Below are 25,246 nucleotides of genomic sequence, written 5' to 3' on the forward strand. Positions count from 1 at the left end.
CACCTGCAATCCGTCATATAGACAGTTGTAAAGGGTCAATGGGTGACAGAATGAATAATTTAATGGGATGGCTAAACCGCGTTTGTCTTGATGCATGCAAATCCTGATAAATTAACATCACATATTTTGTCATTTGGTGCAGCCACAAACTGTTAACAAAGAAGTAGTATGCACGTCTTGGGGCCGCACAGAGTTTATTAGTATCAAACTTCTTTAATTCCTTCCCTTCACTGTATACGCCTTCCTTATTAAACACTCCTCATTACTGTATACACTCATAATTTTGTTAGCGTCTTCTGTAACCAACAAGTCAGCTCCTCGCCACGCGGCACTTTTCTCTTTATTAGCCAGCTGTCTTCACACGCACTATCCTCTTATCTTCCTTCCTTGTTATATAAATATCACAATCCACTACTCCACTTTCTCATCAAACACTTTCAAGTTAATCAAACAAAGCAATTTCTTCACTCTCACTTAATGGCTTCTATTTCACGTCTCTCTGACATCCTCTCTTCACTTCTCTTACTATCTCTCTCTCTTTCTCTTTCTAACACTTGCCTTGCCACGTCGAGAACGCTGTCAGCTCTTGTTGAGCAGCAACCGCTTGTTCTACAGTATCATAACGGTCCACTTCTCAAAGGAAACGTCACCGTTAATCTTGTTTGGTATGGAAAGTTCTCTCCCGCTCAAAGGTCTATAATCGTTGACTTCCTCAATTCATTCAGCTCTGCTACAGCCCCTAGACCTTCTGTTTCTTCATGGTGGCAAACCACCGAGACATACAAAGGCGGTCGGCGATCTCTCGCTGTAGGGAATCAGGTTCTTGATGAAAAATACTCACTGGGAAAATTACTAAAAACCGAACAACTCATTGCTTTATCTTCGAAAGCAGGGATTAAGAATAATGCGGTCAACGTTCTTTTGACATCTGCTGACGTAGCAGTGGATGGTTTCTGCATGAGTCGTTGCGGGACCCACGGTTCTGGTCAAAACAAGAAGAGCAAATTTGCTTATGCCTGGGTTGGTAACTCGATGAGTCAGTGTCCGGGTCAGTGCGCGTGGCCCTTTCATCAACCTATTTACGGGCCACAGACTCCGCCTTTCGTTGCTCCTAACGGAGACGTCGGAGTTGACGGGATGATCATCAATCTGGCAACAGTTTTGGCAGGCACGGTGACGAACCCGTTCAATAACGGGTACTTTCAGGGGCCAGCAGACGCGCCTCTTGAGGCCGTTAGTGCGTGCACGGGTATATTTGGAAAAGGAGCGTATCCGGGGTATCCAGGGAAGGTATTGGTAGAGAAAACGAGCGGAGCTAGCTATAATGCGATTGGCATAAATGGCCGCAAGTATTTGTTGCCCGCGATGTGGGACCCGCGGACAAACACGTGCAAAACACTCGTGTGACCAAAATAAAATTAAGGCTGATACCAATACAAACACAAAATGATACATGTATGCCTACGTAATGGTAACTGCGTGTAGATACGTCTTTTTTTAATTAGAGATATTTAATGCTAGTATGTTGTAATTTTGTTGAGTACAAATAAAAAGTGTGTAAAGACGTTTTCATATATACCTGCAACTGATAAGTATATATTGTGAATGTTGAATGTTGCAATGGTTTGTTTGGTCAAGACGGAGAATGGAGATTCTGAATTTCTGATACATGATTTTTATTTTGGGCAGCAGTTTAGTTTAATTTCTACTCACTATTGGCATTATCCGTGCTTGGCATTAAATGGAAAACCTAATCCAGATTTTTGTAAGCTCCAAATGTTTAAATCACAAAATCACGTTTTATTGCGAAACCCAAGTTGAGATAAACATTTTAAGTGAACAAGGTGACCAAAAACCCCACGTTATGCATAATAAAATAATAATATTATATTCACAACTTAATCTCATAACCTTCTTTTATAACTCGAATCAGTAACTATCACGTCAACTCATATCACATTCAAAGTATTAAATAATTTTGATTATACACAATGAATGATCTATTTTTGCCAAGGACCAATGTTCTTTCATATATAAAAAAAAAAAAAGACTGACTGTTCCTTATAATTAAAACAATTATTTCTCCCTAAAGAAGGGTTGTTCGCCTCTAAGGGATCGGCGACAGTTATAAACTTTTAAGGGTCTGTTTGAGAGTTTTTTTTCCATTAGTTTTAAAGGGTTTTTAATTAGACTGGTTTTGAGGTATTTAAAAACCCCCATTTACCAGATTTTTAATGAACTGGTTTTGACTGGTTTAAAAACCCCCTAAAACCAGTGTAATGTATTTTTGAGGGATTTATAAAACACCCCAAATCGGGGTATTTTGGCTGATTTAAAATTTTTATCTCAAAAAGATCCCTTTCCACTCCCTTTGCTGCACACAACTATCGCTGCTGTTGACTTCTCTCTAGCACACAAATCTCTTACTTGCACACGAAGTGAGTGAATGGTTTTAATTTGCTGCACACAAATCCCTTTACTGCACACAACTCGTTTAATTTGTGATAGTCAAGATTTCTGTGTTTGTTTCGTTTGGGTTACGAGAGAGAAAGTTAACAATTTGAGATGAAGAAAGGAAAAAGATATTAAAATGAAAATAAAAACAAAAGGATAACAGATAGAGCGAGATTGGGGTTTTGTTTTGTTTGGTTTTGGGATTTAGTAGATGGGAAAGTAAAGCAAATGGTAAGAGAATCAAAGGGATTTAAAAGTGTCTGAAAACAGATGATTCGGTGGTCATTGCCGTACCAGATAACAGCTGCTACCATCTGATTCTGATCGCCGATTACTTAAGTCTCTTGTCCGTGCATGAGAAAGTTAAAGCAGAGCAACTCTGGTTCAAAGTCTGCAAATCCCTTTTTCTTTTTCCCTCGTATGAAATCAACATAGCAAACTTCTTTTCTTAAGAGCTTCATTACAAATCTTAATAGAAAGAAACAAAAATATATTCCATCAAACCAAATACAACTGGAAACTGAAACTGATGACCTAATCATAACTCCTCTTGTTTGATCGGAGAGAAAGAAAATAAAAACAAATAATGTAGGTATTATATGTATTTATCAAAGTTAATTAAGCAAAAGAGAGAGTGTTTTAACTTTATGAGCATTTATGTAAATTTATCATTTAAAAAAATTGTCAGAACCGCTAGAAAATAAACTCCTAAGCACAAATTGGGTGTTTTAAAAACCGCTACTAAAAACTCCTCAAAATTACTACAATGGTTTACCTCAACACCGCTACGACGGTTTACCTAACGACCGTTACTATAAAACTCCCAAAACAGACCGCAAGTGTTTTTGAAAAAAAATAAAAATAAAAAATCATGTCTTAGGCTATTCCAATTTCCAACCCAAGAAACTAATAAAAGATTGATAAACGGCATGTCAGTCTCACATCAAACTTTTGAACGACATGACCTCGATAAAATTACATAACCAACGACATCCCAATCCCCATCAATTCAGCCCATAACAATCCATTCTTGTCGACACATCCAGTTTCCTTCAAGAACATTTTCATTTAATTCCCCTTCCACCTTTACTCCCTTTCTCCTTTCTCTAAACATGGAACCCGAATCTCATCAACATGATCACTCCCCCAAAACGCCACCCTCCTCTGCCACCACCACAACAATCACATCCTGCTGCGCCAGATGCGGCGGCCCCACCACTTTCGAACCACCACCACCGTACTCCGAAATCTCCCCACCTCCCACATACCGTCCCATCCGTGCTCCAGCCATTAACCTCCCTCCAAACAACTCTCAAGCCATCATTCTTGCTCCCGTTCCCCAATCCCAAAAGGTTCCCACAATTTCCCCTCCTTATAAATTCCAAACTCCTTCCAAACGAATCCAATCCCCCGATGACGTCCGCCACTTCATTGATTCCGATTCCGGAAAAAATTTCCTCGGCTTCGTCGTCGCTCTCTCCGAGTCCATTCGCGGGCACAAAATTTCAGATCAATGTCACGAGTCTCAAACAATCCGCACCCTTTCATCAATTATTGACGAATTAATTCAATGGATCGACGTAATTCCTCCGGCTCAGCAGGTGTCTCGTTACGGTAACGTCTCTTACCGAACCTGGAATAGCCGTTTAACTGAATACAGCGATACGGCAATGCTCCGTTTTTTGCCTGACGAACTTCAAGCTGCCACGGTGGAAATTGTTCCGTATTTTAATGATAGTTTTGGTAATCCGAGTCGTATTGATTACGGAACTGGTCATGAAACTAATTTCACTGCTTGGTTATATTGCTTAGCTAGATTAGGAGTAATTAAGGAAGAAGATTATCAAGCTGTTGTGTCTAGGGTTTTTGTTAAGTACTTAGAGTTGATGAGGAAATTGCAATTAGTATATTGTTTGGAGCCTGCTGGATCGCGTGGTGTTTGGGGGTTGGATGATTATCATTTCTTGCCATTTATATTTGGTTCCTCGCAGTTGATTGATCATAAGTATATGAAGCCGAAGTCAATTCATAATCAGGATATTTTGGAAAATTTTTCCAATGAGTATATGTATCTTTCCTGTGTTGCTTTTGTGAAGAAGGTGAAGAAGGGTTTATTTGCTGAGCACTCACCTTTGTTGGATGATATCAGTGGTGTGCCAAATTGGAATAAGGTTAACAGTGGGCTGCTGAAAATGTATAAGGCGGAGGTGCTCGAGAAGGTTCCCATCATGCAGCATTTTCTGTTCGGATGGCTCATTAGATGGTATGGTTCTTTTTCGTGTTTGTGAGTGATTTAATTATCTATTTCATAATTGATCGTTATGGATTGCTTGGTATTACATGTTACGTTGTTTGTTTCTTGAATTAAGCGATTGAATTGGGTTTGAGTGTAACAGATGATTTCTGGAATTACTTATATGTTTGTTATGTGGTACACCTGATTCTTGAATTGGTTGTTGGAAGGATAGGATGAAATTTATATGATGACTAGATATACACTATTGCACTATTATGAGTTGAAGTGCTGTATTTACAATTTCTTATTATTTAGGAATTACTTCAGCTCAGTTTGTAATAGCGTATTATAGATGCCTGCATTAGCCATGTTTCAGTTAGTACTTTTACTTTGGTTTCTGTGGATCATACAAACTGCTAATAGGCATAAATAAACCAAGTTAGCCAACAGCATGTACCATTTAGATATGATTTATTATGATTTTGAGTTGGGATGCGTGGCATAGATTTTTTTGGGCTGTTAATAAACCAAGTTGTTTAAGAATAGCTGGATCTCTGTTTGGAATTAGCGCTTTCATACAATCCATAAAGATTATGCAGAACACATTACTGCTTGGCTTAAAGCTAGGTTTCAGTTTAGGTGCTTGTTGCAGAAGACCACATTAAAAATATTGATCTCATATATTATTACTCATAGTAGATATAGTACTGCTCTCAATAAGGGGTCATTTTCCGTGATCATGGTAAATAGAAAGGGGAAGTGAGAAAATCTTCTTTTTTCTGAGTCATTTTTTGTTAAATCTTTTTCTGTTTGTCACCCGATTGGATAAAATGTTTGATTGCATCGCAGTCTACAAACCAAAATCGTTTTAAGGGAGGGTGCCGCCACTGCCTCGACCCTTCTGTCAACTTTAGAGATCTTGCATCATAATGCTGTTACCTGTCCTTGGCATGTGCAGATTAGATCTTCTTATATTTTCTCCTTTCTCGTTTGGTGTCCTTTTTTGCTTTCTATACAAGGTGATTCTTGCACTTTAGTATTTTTCCGGTTTGATCTGAGCACCATCAATCAAAATGAAAACCATGTGTTGGCTGATGGCATTCACTGCCTTTGCTAACAGAATTTTCTATCTTTAAGTTGACTGTTATCAACATGAAGATTATAAGGCTACCTCATTCATGCATAACATATCTGGTTGTGCAGTAATGAGGACTCCAAGTAACAATTATGACAGAATTATAATTGTTCTTGTCATTGAAGATGGCATTAAAAAAAATGGTCTGTCAAGATCTTTATCTCCATTTCCTTTACATAGTTCATCATGTCTTACACTGGAAGCTGATGCTTCCACACTGTCTGAAGGTGTCACCATAACCAGGTTCATTGTTTGCTTCATACTTGGCTATAGATCTAAACAATGCCTACTGTCTCTAGCCATAGTTTGTAGTGCCTTAAACCTAATCAACCAAACATCTCCTCTAGGTAATTCATTTACCAAATTTTAACAAAATATTTACCCATCATTATGTTATCCATATGCAGATGATTGAATTACAGAATCTAAATTAGGTTTGTGAGATAACAATGTAGGAATGACTCCAAAACAAGAGAGGTGGGTGGGTTTGTTTGTTGAAGGGTTTATAGTTGCATTGGACTAAGTTTGCACTCTTATAAAACTGTTATCTTTTTGTGCATATTTGATATGTCTTCCCTTATTATAATTTTTATGTAAGAATGTTTCTGATTACTACAATTTTCAATATAATTGATTTCTTTCATTGGACTTGTGGCTGTGATTTAGTACCAGTATTCCTGCAATCAGGATTCTGGGCTATCATAGAAATTGGTTGAAGCTTTGCTACATGTTTGCGTGGCCAATGGTTTTTATCTTTATATTTTGGGAAACTATCCATAAAATTCTGTTTTCTTAACTTGCCTTAGTTTTGACTAAAAATATTTAGGTGCATGCAAATGTGTAGCTTGTAGTAAGTGTTGCATGTTCTTCTGTCATAGAAAAGCTGAGTGTAATTTTGTTTTCCTTAAACTCTGATAATTCATTTCTGCTTTGTTTCTTATCAGGGAGTAGTTCGATATATCAACATCAGGAATGTATGCAGTGGAATCAAGAGATTTATTTTCCAGAAGGTTCTATGCACAGTTACCAGAGTAGAACTTATTCGGATTATAATACTTTTGGGAGTATGAATTTATCTAGTATTTCCTCTTTTTTGTTTGCCATGCTACTTGGCTTTAGCAGATGCAGCACACTGCCTTAATTTTTGTTGATCATATTTTGCATTTAATGGAAGCCCAGCAGTCTTCTGTTGAATGGATAATATAATGAAACCTTATGTCTACAAATATTTGGTATGTTAGAGCTCCTAGTATACAATTTTCTGTCCTAAGTTCTGCAGTGGGTTTTCTACTTTTTAATGACATGACAGATATAAACTATCCGTTTATACCCATGTTGCATTAATATGGTGACACAAGCTGAGTGCGCTGAAGTTTTCATGGGTGGATTGGTCTTTATGATTGTTTCATGTTTTTATACATTAACTTGGGTTAATTTCGGGGTCTGCTAAAATTCTCTTGTTATGATGCATTATAGCTGCCATAAAGCCACTATATCCGTGTTTGAAGCTTGGGGAAACAAACAGATGAACATTTGGATATTTGGAAGAATAGACATGTCAGCAGCTGATAGTTTTATCTTTGCATGGGTTATTTATTTTTCCGTTTCGGAAACTATTAAGAAATTCATTGTAGCTCCTATGCAATGACAGTGTAGGGTTGTCTCGAGGATGTTTTGCCGGCTTCTTTGGCCGCTGTGGTTATGACTTGTGAGATGAGAAATAGCTTATTTGAGTAGTGTTTAGAGGCAACTAGTTGTCATCTCGTCTTGAATCCTTGAGATGAGTTGGGAAAGGTGTTTAATCTGCAGAATTTCATTCGCATTGTTACAAGGGAGTACACACCAAGTAAATAAAAATGCCCCTCTTCTCCACTCATGGTAATCCATTCCTCCCAAAAGGAGATGGAATAAAAGGACAGCTACTTTCTGTCACCTATTACTCGGTCTATTAGGAATCACTGTATATAGTCTGCACTCACTGCCAAGCTTACAAGGAGCAACCTCTATTCCCCAATTACCCTCCTCCTTAGAACTCCCGCAATCACAATTTTCATAGTTCCTAAGTCCCTGATTAGAGCAGAACAGCCCACATGAGTCTTTGATTGAATATGGATTAGTGATTTTTGCAGTTGGTGTACTTTTTTCCCAAGTGATAGCTTTTTTATGTCACATAGTTGGCTTAAATTAGGAACAATCAAGGTGAAAATTGGGAAATAGAGGGTACTTTTTTCTTGAACCAATTCATTTTTCAAGTTAAACCCAATCCAGAGAACATGTGGGATGGGAGACTTCTGCTTTGTCGTCAGCCAAAAAGCTCAACAATTAGTCCGTAAAATATGAGGTTTGAACTTTGAAATTCACTTGTCCTTGAGAACTCTTTATTAGATAAATGATAACTCTAATCACTTTGGCTATCCTAGGATGTGGATTGTGCTCAGATTTAACTGCCGTGGGAGATTGTACTTTGGGTACATTAGCTTTAAGAAGAAAATGGTTCTGACTCTTCCTAATACCGGATAATTTTACTTTTTTTCTTGCTGGACTGGCCTTGCTGTAATCATATCCCATCAACTGGACATGAATGGCTCGGACCCTGTGCAAGGACACGAACCAAATTTTGAAGCTTGGATCACATGTTGTCAGCTCTTTTCGTGACATGATGCTGACATAAGTGAGAGTGATTTTTATTTTTTTGCCCCTCATAACTTGAGGAAAATTCTATGCGGGTGTAGACATGACACTACTTCCTGCTCTTGCACGTTATAATGCCAGTAAAGATGATTTCTCATCACAAGTTCCTCCCTTACAATTGCATGAATGAGCTTGTTACTTGTGGGACTCAATTTCAATTAATCAACAACTACATCCTGCAGAAAACTCTCTTGAAACCATAAATTTGACCCTTTGTATCTCTCATCAACCTGAGCCACCCATTTAATGGTGGTTCAAACCACTGCAAAGAAAACTCAGTATATTGGGTTTGTCAGATTTCAGAAAACCATAGTTAATATTTATTCATAGACGAATTGCATTGCAACCAGAAGGTTCAAACTTCAACTGCATTTGGTTAATAAATGTTAAAATTAACTCTTCAAGATTTTTCAAATAAGTGAACAGCCGCACTTCTGAGCTATATGCAGCCCACCCCACCCCGCATGGGCCTCCACAAAAATAGACATTGTTTCAACACATTATGCCACCGGCTCGTGTCGGTGACACCATTTGCAACCAAACCAAAATTCTTTTCATCTTTTTTACTGGAGTAAACGACATATTCCACCCAAGGTTTGACAAAATCCTAATTAGTACCCTGGTTTTTATTATTCTAGATTTTCACCCTAAAATAATAGTGTTATGAATTTTTAGGGTTTAGAGGGTGCATTATCATAATGCCCTTACCCTAAATTAATAAATTATGTTTTAACCCCTAAATTAGTAGAATTACAAACTTATCATTTTTTTTCAATATATCAAAAACACCCTCGGTCACTATACACCCTCGCCGGAAACAGCTCGATCTGGGCTGTTTTCGACGACGTCGAACCCCTGTCACCTCCATCGCCTTCCCCATAGTCCTCGTCCAAACCCCTCTGGTTCCCGACTCATTTGCCCCTCCAATCTCCGGCACCCGTTAGGCTTAGGGTTTCGGTGTTCTTCACCGAATTCCGATCGATTCCGACGGTAAAAATCCAATTGGACACCACCAATGCAACCACCACCCCAAATCTATAAACACCCTATGTCCCCGCAACCGTTTCATCATCATTCGCCGGCCGAGAGTTCGGTTCATCGGCCATTTTTCGTTGTCGTGGTCGGAGATCGGCGAGGTGAGAGGGTTGTGATGTATGGTTATTGTAGAGGGGAGGATGGGTTTCAAATGGTAGTGACAAGGTGATTTTGGTGGAAGAATCGCCAGAAAAAGCGAAAAATGTTGGAAACGACGGCTACTAACATGCGTCGAAGGACTGTTAAGGCGGTGGTCTGCTAACATACGTCGCCCATATAAAATGACCAATTTACCCTTTTACGGTTATCTCAAACGTTTTTTTCGTCACTTTAAGGGTGAGAATCTATAATAAATGGAACCAAAGAACTAACTTGGGATTTTGTCAAACCTTGGGTGAGAACATGTCGTTTACTCTTTTTACTGTCCCCACAAGTATCTACACTCGCTGTGTGTTTTTTTTCAACCCTATCTTTCATCAAAACCATACAAATCATATGTCCAATCTCAGCCGTATTCAATTGTCTTAACACCGATACATGACAACCAATGGTCACAGTATTAAAAAGTACATATTTTGTCACTCACTCATTTCTTCTTACTTATTATTCTCTTGAAGAGTATGTGTCGCTTTTTAGGTTTTTTCTCTCTCTCCTTAATTTTTTTTTTCTCCTTTTTCTTATTAACCCGTGTAGCCTTGCTTGTTACTCTTGTTTCTACTCTTGTTCTTTGTTCTTGTTGTTGGTTGCATTTGATGGCTTTTGGTTAGGTGGATAATAGGACTAGTTTTGTAGCTTTCTCTCTTTATTTCTCCTTTCTCTCTCACTTCTGAGTGTTTCTCTGAGTTTTTTTTTTTTTTTTTTTTTCTCTTTTTACCCTACGTTTGTGGCGGATAAACCGGTGAGTTCTTTTGCATAATCCAAATCCAGAAAGTTTCTGCCTTTTGAACGAAACCCATCTTGTTTTTAGATGTATGTAAATTTTCTCTTTTTGCCGTCACTCTGAAACTGTCTATAGAACAGAACTGAAACGAGGATGATTACCATCTGTTGTTTTAATCTTCTGGGTATGAAATACTTAAAAAAACTAGTTTTAGTTCAACTTACTTTCTGATTCAAGTAATGATTTTCTTTTTTTACTAACATTTTCTTGGTTACAAAACAGAATCTTGTTCATATGCTATATATTGGGATTCTCGATTCAGTTCAATTCCTCTGTAATTTGCACAGTGACTTTCTTTTGTTAATATTATTCTGTCTTTGTGCTTGTGACCAGAATCTTGTCATTTTATTATTCTACACTTTGCTCTCTGCCTTGATAAAGTTTCTTTTTATATATATTATATATTATATATATTTTTTTTTTTTTTTTTTTTTTTTTTTTTTTTTTTTTGCTTCTCATGCGTGATAGTTTTCTGGCAATTTTGCTTTGTGGGTTTGGTTAGATCTGTAAAGCTGGTTTATTTGTGTCTTTTATGCGTTATTTTTTCTGTTCATTGTCTGTTTTCCTTGTCCAGATTATCAAACCCTGATTTTTCTTTCAAGTTCCCCAGAATTTGGTCCTTTCTTTGTTATTATCGGAAATTATTTCTTAGTTTTCCGTTCTTTTAAATTTCCCTGTTGATCTGAGACGTTTTCTTCTATAATTCATTTCCTTTCCATATCTACTGAATTACCCTTTTTAGAAAGTTCTAAATGCATCCATTTCTTGTTCTTCAATCAATTGTATTTTGCGTTACTGACAAGCAAAGAGTAGTTTTCATCTTTATTAATGGAATGTGACTGGTTATGTTTTTGAACGTGATAAAAGATTTCCTGCTAGTATCTCTTCTCTGATTCTTGGTTACTATGTATTCCTAGTTTTGAGCCTATCTTCCTTGTTAAAACAAAGCTGACTTTGAGATTGTTTTCAACTTTTTGTGTGTTTATTGTGTTGAGACGGTTAGGATGGAAGGCGAAAGTGCTTTTCGGAATTGGGATGAGCTAATACCAGATGCTCTTGGACTAATCTTTAAACATCTATCACTCCAGGAGGTACTAACAGTGATCCCTCGCGTTTGCAAATCATGGGGAAAAGCAGTAACAGGACCATATTGTTGGCAAGAGATCGATATCGAAGAATGGAGCAAATGTTGCCAACCTGAACACCTTGATCGGATGCTTCAAATGTTGATCGCAAGAAGTTCTGGATCTCTCCGCAAGCTCTGTGTTTCTGGCCTGCACAATGACATGATGTTCACCTTCATTGCAGAAAAGTAATAAAAATTGCGCCTTTTTGTTCCACCCTCATTCAGATTTTGATTTTATGATACATTGATGCTTTTTTTTTTATGCTTGGTGCCTTTGTCGTCAGTGTTTTAGACTGTTATGAGATGAACTTATCTACCTAGTTTGTTAACATACTTACAAATTTTCATAAGTAAATCAGCATCATGTCTCAATTAAATCTATTTGATCTTAGGGCCCTTTTAAAAGCTTTCAGTTTCCTGAATCGCGCAACCTTTTTCAAATGATTTAGTACTTCAAAGGACCTTTCATTTGAAACTCTGTTAGCACATTTTTGCTGATACGGGTCTTCTTTTCCTGTTTTGCAAGTGCTGGTTCCCTTCATACATTGCGCCTACCAAGAGGTGAGATGAGTGATTCTGTTACTGAGCAGATTGCTGGAAGGCTCTCAGCGATCACTTTTTTGGATTTGAGCTATTGCAATAAAATCGGTGCTCGTGCTTTAGAGGCCATAGGAAAGAACTGCAAAATGCTGGTAGGTTTGTGCCGGAACATGCACCCAGCTACAGGGAAGCTCACGCAAGATGATGAGGCTAATGCCATTTCTGCAACAATGCCTAAGCTCAGGCGTCTTGAGATGGCTTACCATGATCTTAGCACTGAAAGTGTTTTAACGATCCTTTGTAGCTGCTCTCAGCTAGAAATTTTAGATTTGAGAGGGTGCTGGGATGTCAAACTTGATGACAAGTTCATCAAGGGGAAGTTCCCAAACTTGAAGATTTTGGGACCCAATGTCAAGGATTGCTATAATGATTGGGACGATTGCTCAGATTACTCGGATGGTTCTGAGTACTTGGCCTGGGAATTCCTAGCTGGTGGAATGGGTGATTATGATGATGATGATGATGATGATGTACTCTATGACGGAATGTGGGATGATGAAGGCAGGCTGGAGGAGCTTGAGCTAAGGTTCTACGACGGAATTGTTGAGGATGCAGGAGTCCATGGTTGGCCTCCATCACCTTAGGTTCTGTGTTTCTTCCTTGTCAAGTTGTGTACTATTTCAAGCGTTTTCTATCTTGGAACTTCTACTATATGCTCTAAATGTAGTATATGTTTCAATAGGAATGAACTTGTGTGGTTTGTATCTCTCTTCTGTCATGCATAATCTAAAGTTCCAAGTGAAAGATTCCTTGTATAGTCCTGAGTGTATTTTGGTTGCTAATTAACAATCAGATTTGAATTCAAATGCCCTTGAGGTGGAAATAGAAAGATAAGATCCATATGAATATCTTTATTTTGTGACAAAGCAACTCGAATGGATCTAGCAATAGGAGAGTTCAGAGTTGGCCCACATACATTGATATTTCTACGGGACGTGTCAGATCATTGGTGACTCTGATGCCAGGCTGCCACCCACTTTGCAAGCAACTGAAACCTAGCCTTTCAATTCCAATGGCCCTCCATTTATATTCCAAAAGCATAAGGTTGAATTTGGCTTCACCTGCATGGAAAAGATAACAATGTTTATTGCATATTATATGATCCATACATGCCACTTTAAAATAGGCCTTGACTTTAAGCTTTTATGTTTAGGCATATCTGGTTCTTTCTTTGCCTAAAGGAAGGCGAATTCCTTCACTTCAGCATATTTTCTTTTGGCCCTTGCTGTTAAAAGGGGGAGTAGATGCTGCAAAACCCTTATTGCAGACTGGATTTTCGAGTAATCCCACCTGCTTAATTTGTTGCCCTCCGTTTTATTATTATTATTTTTTTTTTCTGGCAAATCTTAATTTCTTGCCCTCACAATCACTACTTGTCTTTTAGTAAGCTGAATGGTGAGTGGTGTGAGTCTTTAGAGGTGTTTTTTACAACCATTGCCTCCTCCCATGGAATAGAATCCATTGTTAAAATATTATTATTAGAAAGATTTGAACAGGAGTTTCACGTGAGACCAAATTGATTGGATGCATTGAAAAAAGTAAGAAATATAAATTTTTGAGTTGTTAAAGAAGTGCTCAGATCCACAGGTGAAATGAGTGACATTCAGTTCGTCTTATTCTTGAATGTCTTCAACATAAGTCCTCAAAGAATGTGAAGGCATTAAAGAATAAATATGTTATCAGTAAAGTCTTTCCCCACTAAAACAACCTGCTTGCACTTGAATCTGCTCCTCCAATCAATCAATGCCAATTCAAACTCAAGGGATCTGTAGTTAAATATTGTTTCCCACCGTTAATTTATTGGAGTTTTTTTATGTTAATGTTTCACTGTCACATCAATAATGCTACTTTAATCTTCATTTACATTTTATTAATTAAACTAATTGCTATTTGTCGCCTACATTCTTAGAGAATTTCTTAAAAAAAATGGGTGTTTGATTAAAGATTAAATACAAATTAATTAAACAAGTAGGCAGTAGTAGATGTAGATCACATGATCACATGTGATTGTTGTCTTTGGATCTTGTACTTTACTGTTCACATTCACATACTCTTGTTTGTCTTGAGATGTGTGAATTTTTTACCACTCAAAACATATTTCCCCTCAAAATATGTGTTGCACGTGCTTTAATTTTTTTTTTTTAAATAAATAACTTTAATTAACTCAATGGAAAGTACACTCATCATGTCCATGTAATAATATTAAAAAGTATTCATTACCCTTACCCATCATTCTGCTGTGCCCACACAATCCAATTTCTTTACTTCCATTTCTTCTTCTTAAATTTCATACCTTAATCATGAAACTAATTATTATTATTATTATTATTATTTTACTTTCTTGATATGTTTTCAGGTAAATAAATACTGCATTTTAATTACTTTTTATACACATTAATTAATTAATTAATTAATTGATTTATATAAGCTCCGAATTAATGAAAAGTGTTGGTGCTTGATTTTGACACCAATGATTCACACATGCAAAGTGTTAAATTATTTTTAGAAATTACAGGTGATATGATTGATTTAAAAGTCAAGACGAGGTTAAACAATATTATCAAATGCAAAGATACAATAATAAATGAGACAAATAATTTTTATAGTGGTTCGGATGCTTAAAGTGATTCATACGTTCACTGTTTCTTTTATATATGAGAGTTTTACAAGAGATACAATAACTGAGTATTCAGAGAGAATACCAAGTCAGTCTCTTTCTCATAGGTTGTCTTTGCTATTGATTATTATGAAAGTAAAGATCCTGAAAAAGAGAGGGGGTGTCCTCTATTTATAGTAGCTGAATTCAAAGTAATGATTACAAATCTACAAGTGGGTAGGTGTTATGCAAGATCCTCAAATTATTTGGGGCTTGGACAAGTATGCAGTCCCCATTTACTCATAGACAAAACTTGAACCAGCTGGATTGGTGACTCCGTATCCTTGCTGTCTTGGGGTGATGTGGCAGCGTCTGGACGACGTAAAGCCTTCCTGAACTCTGATTGGTGTCTACTAGTGTAAGCTTACGTCAGCCCTGATTTTTTAGGCATAACAAAAGTTCCCCAGTTTTTAAGGTTCAAGAATTGAATCTTGAGAACTTCATGATTATGAAGCGACTTGACTTGTCTCCAGAAATGTCTGCTCAAGCTAACAGCTGAAAATAGTCACATCATTGCAGACAACACGAGGCTAACTGCTCGATCTGATCAACGAATTGAGTATAGGTTGTAACATGGATTTTGAGAGTTACACAAGCGACCTGACGTGATCGTGTATAGAGGTCCAACAACTTGAGCTTGATCTTGTCCAGTGCTATTAAAATGTGTTTTGGACTCTAGCTGTCATTCACGACCTGAAAACACTTAGAACATTTTGTTGTCGAAAAATAAAAACCATCTTGTTCGGTGCTCAAGTCTGACATGTTGAACAAATGTTTTATTTGAATGGCCTATTCAGATGTTATCCATTGCGCTTCACAGCTGGCTTGATCAATAAAATAAGTTTTATCTGACAGACGTGTCTCTGCGCAATAAGTGTCAGCCATGAGCATTAACTGCAAGTCATGCTGAAACGACATTCTCTTTTGAAGCATTAAATACGAATGAGAGCACATTTAATGTGGAAAAGATAATCATATGGGCACTTGGCAATTTCGATAAAGAAATGCGCTGGTTGATTTTCATAAAATGTAGGGGTTACTCCTCACGTGGATTGGTGACACGTGGTCGCAATCAACGGCTAGGAGCGCGTTCCTGCCCAAACGTCGTTTATAAAAGAAGCCAAACGTCATCTTCAACCCTATAAAACCCTAAACCCATCCTAAGTTTTTTCAAAGAACTTACAATTTCAAAGAGAGAACAACGTTTTCAAACTCGAAAAAATTAGTTCATCCTCTTCCCAGTTAATGCGCACTCAACGCTACGACAAAATATCCATTCATAACAATCGAGAGGTAAAGAAATTTCTTCCCTTTTCTCTTTTTCATTTCTATCAAAAACTTAGTTTTTACAGTAATGGTGGTCGTGGATGTCTGGTAGACTTAGATGATGAACACTCCTAGGTAGCGTTTGAAAGAAACACTTTTAAGAGTTAAAACTTAGGGCATAGATCTTTTAAGGATTCTCTTTCTTCTGACTCATCGTAAGAGGTAGATTATTTAGGGTTTAAGTCACCCCTACGTGTAATACCTTTACAGACTCAAAGGGCAATGGAAATCTCTGAGACAAGAACAGTTGGAGAGAGAAGCTCGCAACCGTCGGGCACCTCAGCAGGTCCCGAAAAGGTGATACGATCTATTGTCACAAAGGAAAAAATTCAGAGCGTGATAGACCAGTACACGATCGACATGGAAGTGTATCACTACAGGTCGCACACTACTCAGGATCCTCCCGAGGGAATGGCTACGATCTCGGAAGCGATCTTCAAATGTGGAGTGTGGATACCTCTTCACCCCTACATTAGGTCGAATCCTCGACCACTTCCAGGTCGCGCTATTCCAGCTGACGCCAAATGCATATATGATAGCAGTCACTATGCATATTGCATTTAGTAAGCACAACCTCAGCGAGCCAACAACGCAAGAGCTTGCTTGTGCCTATTATTTAAAGAAGAGCAAAGACAAATATTCGTACTACCTCTCCAAGTGATCAACAATCAAATGAGGAATATTTGGTTACCCAGGCAACATGGGGGCTTATGAAACCAAATATTTTTTCTTCCAATATGACGGAGTCTGTAAATTTAAAGAACCAAGTAGGTTTTCCTTTTAATTTTCAGATTGCTCGTCTTTTAACTTTAACTCTTCCTTTAACATATATTAAGCTAACAAACTCTTTGCTTCCTTACAGGAAACAAAACGACCAGGTTATCGGTGCTAGATTATCGTAGCCGTATCTAAGCAGTTGGTCGACTGCCCGACTAGAGTCGCGACGCTCCGGAGATATGGATTTTTCACTCTTGATGCATACTTGGAAGGCTCAGCTCGTAAGTATTTCTCATATAGAAAAACCCAAGTCTTTTTAACAAAAGTAGACTCTTTTTGCTGACGTGGTCGTATGCCATGTAGCAGTCATGCCACTGAAGATTAACAAGATGTTGAAAAAGTCTACAAGGTTCACATTCCCCAGACTAAATCCGACTCGAATAATTGGAACGACCTCCAGTGATGTCCCTATTACGAAGACACAAACTAGTGTCGAAAGGCAACCACCTGCAGAGCAACATGAAGAAGCTCCCCGGTCTACTGTTGCTTGCCTATCGAAGAAGAAAACCACAGCCTCGAAGACAAAGAAGAGGAAAACACTACCAACCGAAGAAGAAACCAAATCAGAATCAGAAGGCTTCGGGATACTATTGGGCGAATTACAGCCCCACCGACCTCTTTCTTCGAAGGCTGTCCCATAGGGCATTCTAGGAACTTTGCGAGTGGGCGAGGGCGCCTCGACAGCAGGCGAAGGCATGACCACTCAAAGGGAACCCGACGAAGAGTGAACCAAAGAGGTCCTTGCCACAAAGAGGTACGACTAGTCCGTGTTGGACCTCTTAGGGCAAATGCCAAACCACTTAAGGTCGGTGGTCTTCACTCTCTTGGAATACCAATTGGCATTTACCTTTGAGGCCTCCCGACCTACTAACCTGGTGGCCACCACACTCCAAATACAAAGCCAGGTAAGATGACTTGTTCTCTTCGAGAACCTTTTCATGTAAGTCGATCCTTTAGTTTTTTTTTTTAAATTAAAAAAAAAAAAAACTAAATCTTTATTCCTTTCTTTGTAGTCTTTGCTCACACTGAACGTGCTCATAACAAGATGAAGATCAACTCATCTGGCAAGCTCCATGAAATGAAGGAGGAGATTGCCAAGTTGAAACAAGATCTTGCGACTTCAAACGAAGCTGCAAATGTTGCCCACATTCAGGTGAACGTGTCCTGACAGAAAGGAACTCAGCTTTATGAGCAGTAGATTTTTAGAAGGTCGAGCCCCAGAATAAGGATGATGACAACAAAGAGTTTCAACTAACAATAGCGAGGCTCGCTAAGGAGTTGGGCCAAAGAGAAAAGGAGCTTCAAGAGAGCTTAGAACGCAAAAAGGTAGTAGAAAATATTCGAGCTGAGTTATAGGAAAACTCAGAGAAAAAGAAAAGAGCGAGACAAACAGATCTTGAGCTGGCTCACGGGCGAATCATCTCACTGACCGAGCAGATGAAGCAACTAAACCTCGAGGTGAAAAGGGAGGCTACTCATTGGGCAATACAAGCTATTCACAACTTGCAGCCGAATAATCCTAACTTGGACATTTCCAACCTCCCCGATGAGTACCAAGTTACTCTTGCTTCAATGATGTCGTTCGAAGAGCGAGAAGAAGAATATGCCCCAGAGGACGACTAGCAAGAAACTGAAGTCCCTGAAGATTAAGCAAACGACCCAGAAGTCAGTGATCAACCGAACGACCCAGAGGTCGCAATAATCGAAAGTAGGGATTCTGGTGCTCTAGACCAATGATCGATCTCGTCTTTACTCGCAAAGAGTCTTTTACATTTCTTTTTGCTTTTTGTAGCTCTTGGTCGTCCTTTGTAAATATTTTGCAACATATAAAAAAGACTTTTGACCAATTTGCGATAGCACTTTTATAACTTAAGTATTTCACAAAACAAATATAGCATATTTGATCATAAAACTTGTAAAACATTGTGAACAATAAGATTATTTAAAACTTGAGATTACGACACAAGTGATTCTTTGAGAAGAATTGGGATAATCTTATTCACAGCATTTACAACAGGGAAAAAATTATAAATAAAAACTGATCGAGTAAGCTATACATGAGTTCAGAATTGTTGATAATAAGGGTGAAGATGCTTAGCATTCCAAGCTCGCGGTACTTTAGAACCATTGAGCCTTTTGAGGTGATATGTTTCAGGTTGTACCACCTTAACGACGCGATATGAGCTTTCCCAGTTAGGTCCTAATACCCCCGTACTTGGTTCTCTTGTATTGAGAATGACTTCTTTTAGCACTAGGTCGCCAACTTAGAAGTCTCTTTTCCTGACTTTAGAGTCGAATAAACTTTTTTCCCGCTGCCGGTAGGAAACTATCCTTAACTAAGCCTTGTCGCGGTGTTTTTCAATTAAGTCCAAACTTGCACGTAAGAGTGCTTCATTGTAGAATTCTCTCCAAAGTGAATTGGCCCCTACTTTCACTAGAACCATTGCCTTGCAGCCATATACTAACAAGAAGGGTGTTTCTGAAGTTAGGTTATCGGAGTCATTCTATATGCCCATAGAACTTCTGGGAGATCATCGACACAATTGCCCTTGACTATGCCAAGCTTGACCTTCAATGTGTGCTTAATAGTCTTGTTGACAGCTTTAACTTGACCATTAGCTTGCAGTCTTGCTACTGAGGCAAATTTCTTATGAATCCCCAATTTTTCGCAAAACTGCTTGAAATCTTCATTGTCGAATTGTTTTTTATTATCAGAGATAAATGTATGAGAGATTCCATAGCTGCATACTATATTCTTGAAGACGAAGTCTTCAAGCTTCTTGGTAGTGATTACGGCCAAAGACGCTGCTTCGACCCACTTAGTGAAATAATCCACTACAATTACTGGATATTTGATGCCACCTTTACCGGTTGGCATAGGACCAATGAGATCAATTCCCCATATAGCAAATGGCCAACTACTGGTCATCGTTGTCAATTGGTGGAATTAGCTCGCGGGATGTTCAAGAATCTCTGGCACTTGTCACACTTTTTCACAAAGTTGAAGGCATGAAGTAGGGGCCAATAATATCTCTGGCGAATAATTTTATTGGCGAGAGATCGTGCAGCAGTGTGATTACCACAGATCCCTTCATGTATCTCTCTCATGATATAGTCTGTTTCTTCATCTGTTACACATCGGAAGAGGGGAGTGTTAAACCCTCGTTTATACAATTGATCTCTGATGAGAGTGTAATGAGCAACTCTAGTTCGCAGGAATCTTGCCTCAGTCATACTGTTAAGGAGAACCTCATCTTTGAGATACTAAATGATCGGATTCATCCAAGAAACAGATTCAGTTGTAGCTATGGCCTGCTAATATGAGCTGATGCTGGGAACTTCGATGTATTTAACCAGGATACTGTCTGACACATCGGAGTCCAACGAAGAGGCTATCTTTGCCAAAGCATTCGTGATAGATTTACTATCTCTCGGGATCTGCCTGATCGTATAATGCTTGAAGGGCTCAAGTGTGGCCTTGGCTTTCTTTAAGTAACTGATCATATGCTCTTCTTTGACTTGATGCCCTCCCAAAATCTGATTGACTACCAATTATGAGTCGCTATTAATGTCGATCATATCTGACCCCATCTCTCTTGTTAGTCGCAAACCAGCAAATATCGTTTCATACTCGGCCTCATTATTCGTAGCTTTGAATCCAAACCTAAGGGCTCCATAAATACGAGTCCCCTTAGGGCTAATGTGTAGAAGACTAGCTTCGACTCTTCTCTTATTCGAAGACCCATCAACATAGAGACTCCAAGTTGACAAGTTTTGAACAGTTTCCTAGATAACTTCACTAGTTGGCTATTCGGGTTCCCGATCTGGCTGAAAAGAGAACTCTGAAATGAAATCAGCAACAATTTGCCCTTTAATTGTTGTTTTCGATCTATAATGCAGATCGAATTGACTTAGTTTCATAGTCCACTTAAGCAACTTACCCGAAGCTTCTGGCTTCTGAATGAGTTACTTGAGTGGGTAGTTAGTCAATACATGAATGGTGTGGGCATGGAAATAAAGTCGCAGCTTCCTGGAAGCGATCAGCAAGGCATAAGCTAATCGTTCCATCTTTGGATACCATGTCTCAACGTCCAGTAATCGTTTGCTCGTGTAATACACTGGCCATTGAATTCTATTCTCTTCTCGAATAAAAGCTTCACTAATCGCTTACTGAGAGTCGGACAAGTAGAGAAATAAGATTTCATTGGGAGAAGGCTTGGATAGAAGAGGTGGTTTTTCGAGATGTTCTTTTATGCTTTAGAAGTCTCGTTCACACTATAAAGTCCAGTCAAATCTCTTGTTGACTCTAAGTATATTGAAGAACGACAAACAATGATCTATCACTCTCAATATGAAGTGACTGAGAGCCGCTATTCTCCCATTCAAACTCTGAACTTACTTTCAATTAGTAGGACTTTTCATATCTAAAAGAGTTTGAATCTTCTCAAAGTTGACTTCAATTCCCCGATGCTTAACCATATACTCCAGGAATTTTCCTAGGGATACTCCAAACAAACACTTAAGAGGATTAATTTTTATTATATATCTCCAGAGTATATCAACATTTCTGCGAGGTTAGCTATGTGATTTGAAGCAACATGCGACTTGACCAGCATGTCATCGACATAGACCTCCATTGATTTCCCAATCTGCTCAGAAAACATATGGTTAACCAAACGCTGGTAGGTCGCTCTAACGTTCTTAAAACCAAAGGGCATGACTTTATAGCAGTACAGTCCTCGATCTGTGATAAACGAGTATGCTCCTCGTCAAGCGTATACATCAGGATCTGTTATACCCCGAGTAGGCATCCATGAAGCTTAACAACTTGTGCCCAGAAGTGGCATCAACAAGCTGATCAATTAAGGGCAAAGGGAAACTGTCTTTTGGACAAGATTTGTTGAGATCTGTGAAATCAACACATGTCCACCACTTACCATTGGGTTTCTTCACCAAAACAGGATTGGCAACCCAATTCAAGTAATGAGCCTCTCAAATGAACTCGATTGAGAGGAGTTTGTCCACCTCAACCTTAAGAGCAGCATAACGTCATGGGTCCATGGCTCTTCTTTTTTAGTGAACTGGTTTGACTTCATTGTCGATGTTGAATGTATGACACATCACATTTGGGCTAATCCCGACCATGTTAGCATGAGTCCATGCAAAAACATCTATATTTTGCATGAATAAGCTCATTAAATCAGTAACGAGCTAAGGGCTGAGATTGCTTCCGATTCTCAACACACGAGTCGGCTCATTCTAGTCAACTGATACCTCAAATAAAGTCTCAACAGGCCTATTATGGGAATCCTCTTCCTGAACATGAGGATCAATGTTGTCTTTCACTAGACTGGGTTGTGGTTCTATCTTGTTGATCACCATTACCTGCTCGAGAACGCCCATAGGCTTCCCTTTCTCTTTGCATGTCATATGTACTTCTCTAACGTAACAGTCGTGAGATTCACGCTAGGGCCTCTTGACTACCCCACACACTGTCGAAGTGAGAAATTTCATCTTCAAATGATAGATAGAGGTGACAGCTTTAAAGTTTCGTAGTAGAGGTCATCTCAATATGTCATTAAAAGCGAATGGACAATCTACCACCAGAAACTCTATCATCTTAGTCAATTCGTGGGTCTCACCCAAAGTGATAAGAAATGCAATCGTCCCCTTGGGAATTATATGATCCCTGGTAAAGCCATAAAAGGGGATAGAGACCGGCTTCAGATTTGTTTCCTCTAATTGCATTTCCTCGAATGCTCGCTGAAACAAGATGTTCATAGCGCTCCCATTATCCACCAAAATTTTGTGAACTTTGCACCGTCAGGGTCGTATTCAAAACACTCATGAGCTCATGACAAGCTTCTAGAGCGTACTTCTTCTGAGCACCTCGAGAATTCATCGCTGTGTATGGTCCTCCAAAGATGGTCTCCACAAAATGGAGACTCTTTCGACCACGGTGCTTCTTCCTATTGTCCTCTTGATCATTCTCCCGAGTGCGAGTTGGACCATCAAAATACTCCTAGAAGTGCCCATTTTTAATGAGGTCTTCAATAGCCTGCATAAGAGCTAGGCATTCATCAGTATGGTGCCTATTATCCCGATGATAACAACAGTATTTATTGCTGTTTCTTTTAGAAAGGGGATTTTTCATGCGTTCTGGCTCTCCGAGCAAATTAGCTTCTTCTGATTTATCCAGAATAGCTAAAACCGATGCATTCAATAGAGTGAACAAATTCTTATCGCGATTGCAACAAGGAACTTGGGCATAAGATTTCTTAGGCTCAAACAGTTGCTTATTTCTCTTTCTCTGATAGTCATTAGCCCATATGCGATCAGGTCTTCTACTACTCTCACCCTGGTTTTCCTTTCTCCCACTAGGGGCGCTAGTCGAAGGACCAGGGTTGTGGCAATTCAAAGCATCCACTAAATTTTTAATTCTGAGATATTTCTCTATGAGGTTATAGAAGCGAGAGAGGGAAATATCATCCTCAGATTGCATTTCTTCCACAAGTCAGTTTGCAGGCAAACTCCAACAATAATGAGAGTTCAAATTGAATTTTTGGTGTATTAACCATCTTATTCAACTTCCTGTGGAACCTGTAAATATAGGACTAGAGGGATTCATTCCTCTCCTGCCGTATGTTGTTGAGATAGCTCAACGGCATTAAGAACTTCCCATTAGCCTGTAAGTGTCTCAAGAATAAAGAACTTATCTGCTGCCATGAGTTGATAGATCATAGTGGAAGTAATCTAAACCAACACTTAGCATGGGCAATCAAAGTCACTGCTAAGTAGTGACATTTTGCCAAGTTAGAAGCTTGGTAAAGCTCCATGAGATCGTTAAACTCATATAGATGTTCTTGCGGATCAAAATTCCCATCGAATGCTTGCATATTGGGCATTCTAAATCTTGACGGGAGAGGAGCAGTCAAAACTACTAGAGAAAAGAGAGACGCCTTAGCGACCTGTCCCCGCTGTAGACCTGGCAAAACAGGTTGGGATTCGCGGGTCGACCCCATACCCGGGTAAATTATATAGGGTACGGGTCTGTATTATTAAACCCATTTTTTTAATACCCATACCCGGCCCTACCCGTTTTGTAAATAGGTAGACCGGGTACACCCACGGGTACCCGTTTTTAATTTAAAGAAAAAAACCCTGGCATTCTTTCATCTTTCTCTTTCGTAGTGTGTGAGCAAATGCCTAAAAGCTAAAACACCTTTTGTTTGCCTTCTCTCTCTCTCTCCAAACTTAACTTCTCTTCTCTTTTTCATTTCGCAGTTTGCCTCTTTTCTATCAAAATCATTCACAATCTCCATTCATTCCCATTCCCTAACCCACTAATTTTTCTTCCAAAAGAGTTTTTCAACAACCCACTCTTCTTCTTTGCGACTAAGGGGTTACTGGTATAATAGATCCAATTGATGGCGTAGAAAAAAACTTGAATTCACCCAGCCCTTCTCACTTCTGGTTCATCAAGATAGGTTGTAGAGCAGCACATTTCCATTTCTTCAAATTGTTTTCCCTTCGTGTTTCTCAAGATTTCGGAGCTTTTAAGAATTTTTCTTTTTTGGGTTTGTTTTGTGTGGTTGAGTCATGGGAAGAATGAAAAACATTGTGTAATTTTGGAAACAAGTTTTCTTTTCTTTTTGTTTTTTTAAAGATTTGAAGGTTTTAAGGTTGTTCTTTTTTGGGTATTTGCTTTTGGGTTTAGGTTTGGTTTGAAGAATGGTGATAAAGATGATGAGGTGGCAGCCATGGCCGCCTCTTATGAGTTGTGACGAAGAAGTACGAGGTGAAATTGGTGGTACAGAGGATGGAGGGGTGGGATCTGGCGCATGAGATTACAGAGAAGAAGGAAGAACAAAGAACAAAGATTAGCGGTTGAGATTCGTTGGAAGGGTCCTAAAGTCACCTTGAGTACTTTGAGAAGAAGGGTCAAGAGGAACTTCACTAGATAAGTAGGCACCTGCGGGTCCACCCGTACCCGTATAGGGTAGGGTATGGGACTAAAGTATTGGACCTGTTTAGATCAACCCGTTTAAGACCTGTACCTGTTTAGACCCGGACTATACCCGGTCCACCCACCCGTTTTTCCAGGTCTACCCCGCTCATTTTGTGAGCTTTGAGTTGATCCAAAGCTCACTGTAACTCCTCAATATGAGGGAGTGAAGCCACCTAGGGATCACTTGCTGCAATATAAGTACGTTTCTCACAATTGTGATTAAGGAAAGACTATAGATCAGACTCTTCCATGTCTTGGCCGA

General features: G+C 38.9%; 3 protein-coding genes across 4 annotated transcripts; all 3 read left to right on the plus strand.

Moving 5' to 3' along the window:
* Positions 1 to 416: 416 nt before the first annotated feature.
* On the plus strand, positions 417 to 1,668 carry LOC116122233 (protein EXORDIUM-like 2). Its single transcript, XM_031408128.1, has one exon. It carries the CDS (start codon positions 478 to 480, stop codon positions 1,405 to 1,407), a length of 930 nt encoding a protein of 309 aa, XP_031263988.1. The 5' UTR covers positions 417 to 477; the 3' UTR covers positions 1,408 to 1,668.
* A 1,788-nt stretch (positions 1,669 to 3,456) lies between these two features.
* LOC116122232 (serine/threonine-protein phosphatase 2A activator-like) lies at positions 3,457 to 7,169 on the plus strand. The gene is made up of 2 exons (XM_031408127.1): positions 3,457 to 4,717; positions 6,770 to 7,169. Exons 1-2 carry the CDS (start codon positions 3,567 to 3,569, stop codon positions 6,774 to 6,776), a joined length of 1,158 nt encoding a protein of 385 aa, XP_031263987.1. The 5' UTR covers positions 3,457 to 3,566; the 3' UTR covers positions 6,777 to 7,169.
* A 3,174-nt stretch (positions 7,170 to 10,343) lies between these two features.
* On the plus strand, positions 10,344 to 13,065 carry LOC116122230 (F-box protein FBW2-like). 2 transcript variants are annotated; one of them, XM_031408125.1, is made up of 3 exons: positions 10,344 to 10,449; positions 11,495 to 11,803; positions 12,144 to 13,065. In XM_031408125.1, exons 2-3 carry the CDS (start codon positions 11,496 to 11,498, stop codon positions 12,799 to 12,801), a joined length of 966 nt encoding a protein of 321 aa, XP_031263985.1. In that variant the 5' UTR covers positions 10,344 to 10,449; position 11,495; the 3' UTR covers positions 12,802 to 13,065. The 2 variants fall into 2 exon arrangements, with proteins under 2 accessions (XP_031263985.1, XP_031263984.1); XM_031408124.1 differs by lacking the exon at positions 10,344 to 10,449 and having other exon boundaries at positions 10,927 to 11,803.
* Positions 13,066 to 25,246: the final 12,181 nt, after the last annotated feature.

Source organism: Pistacia vera, unplaced genomic scaffold (genome assembly GCF_008641045.1).
Source record: "Pistacia vera cultivar Batoury unplaced genomic scaffold, PisVer_v2 Contig1326, whole genome shotgun sequence".
In the NCBI taxonomy this organism is placed as follows: Eukaryota; Viridiplantae; Streptophyta; class Magnoliopsida; order Sapindales; family Anacardiaceae; genus Pistacia; species Pistacia vera.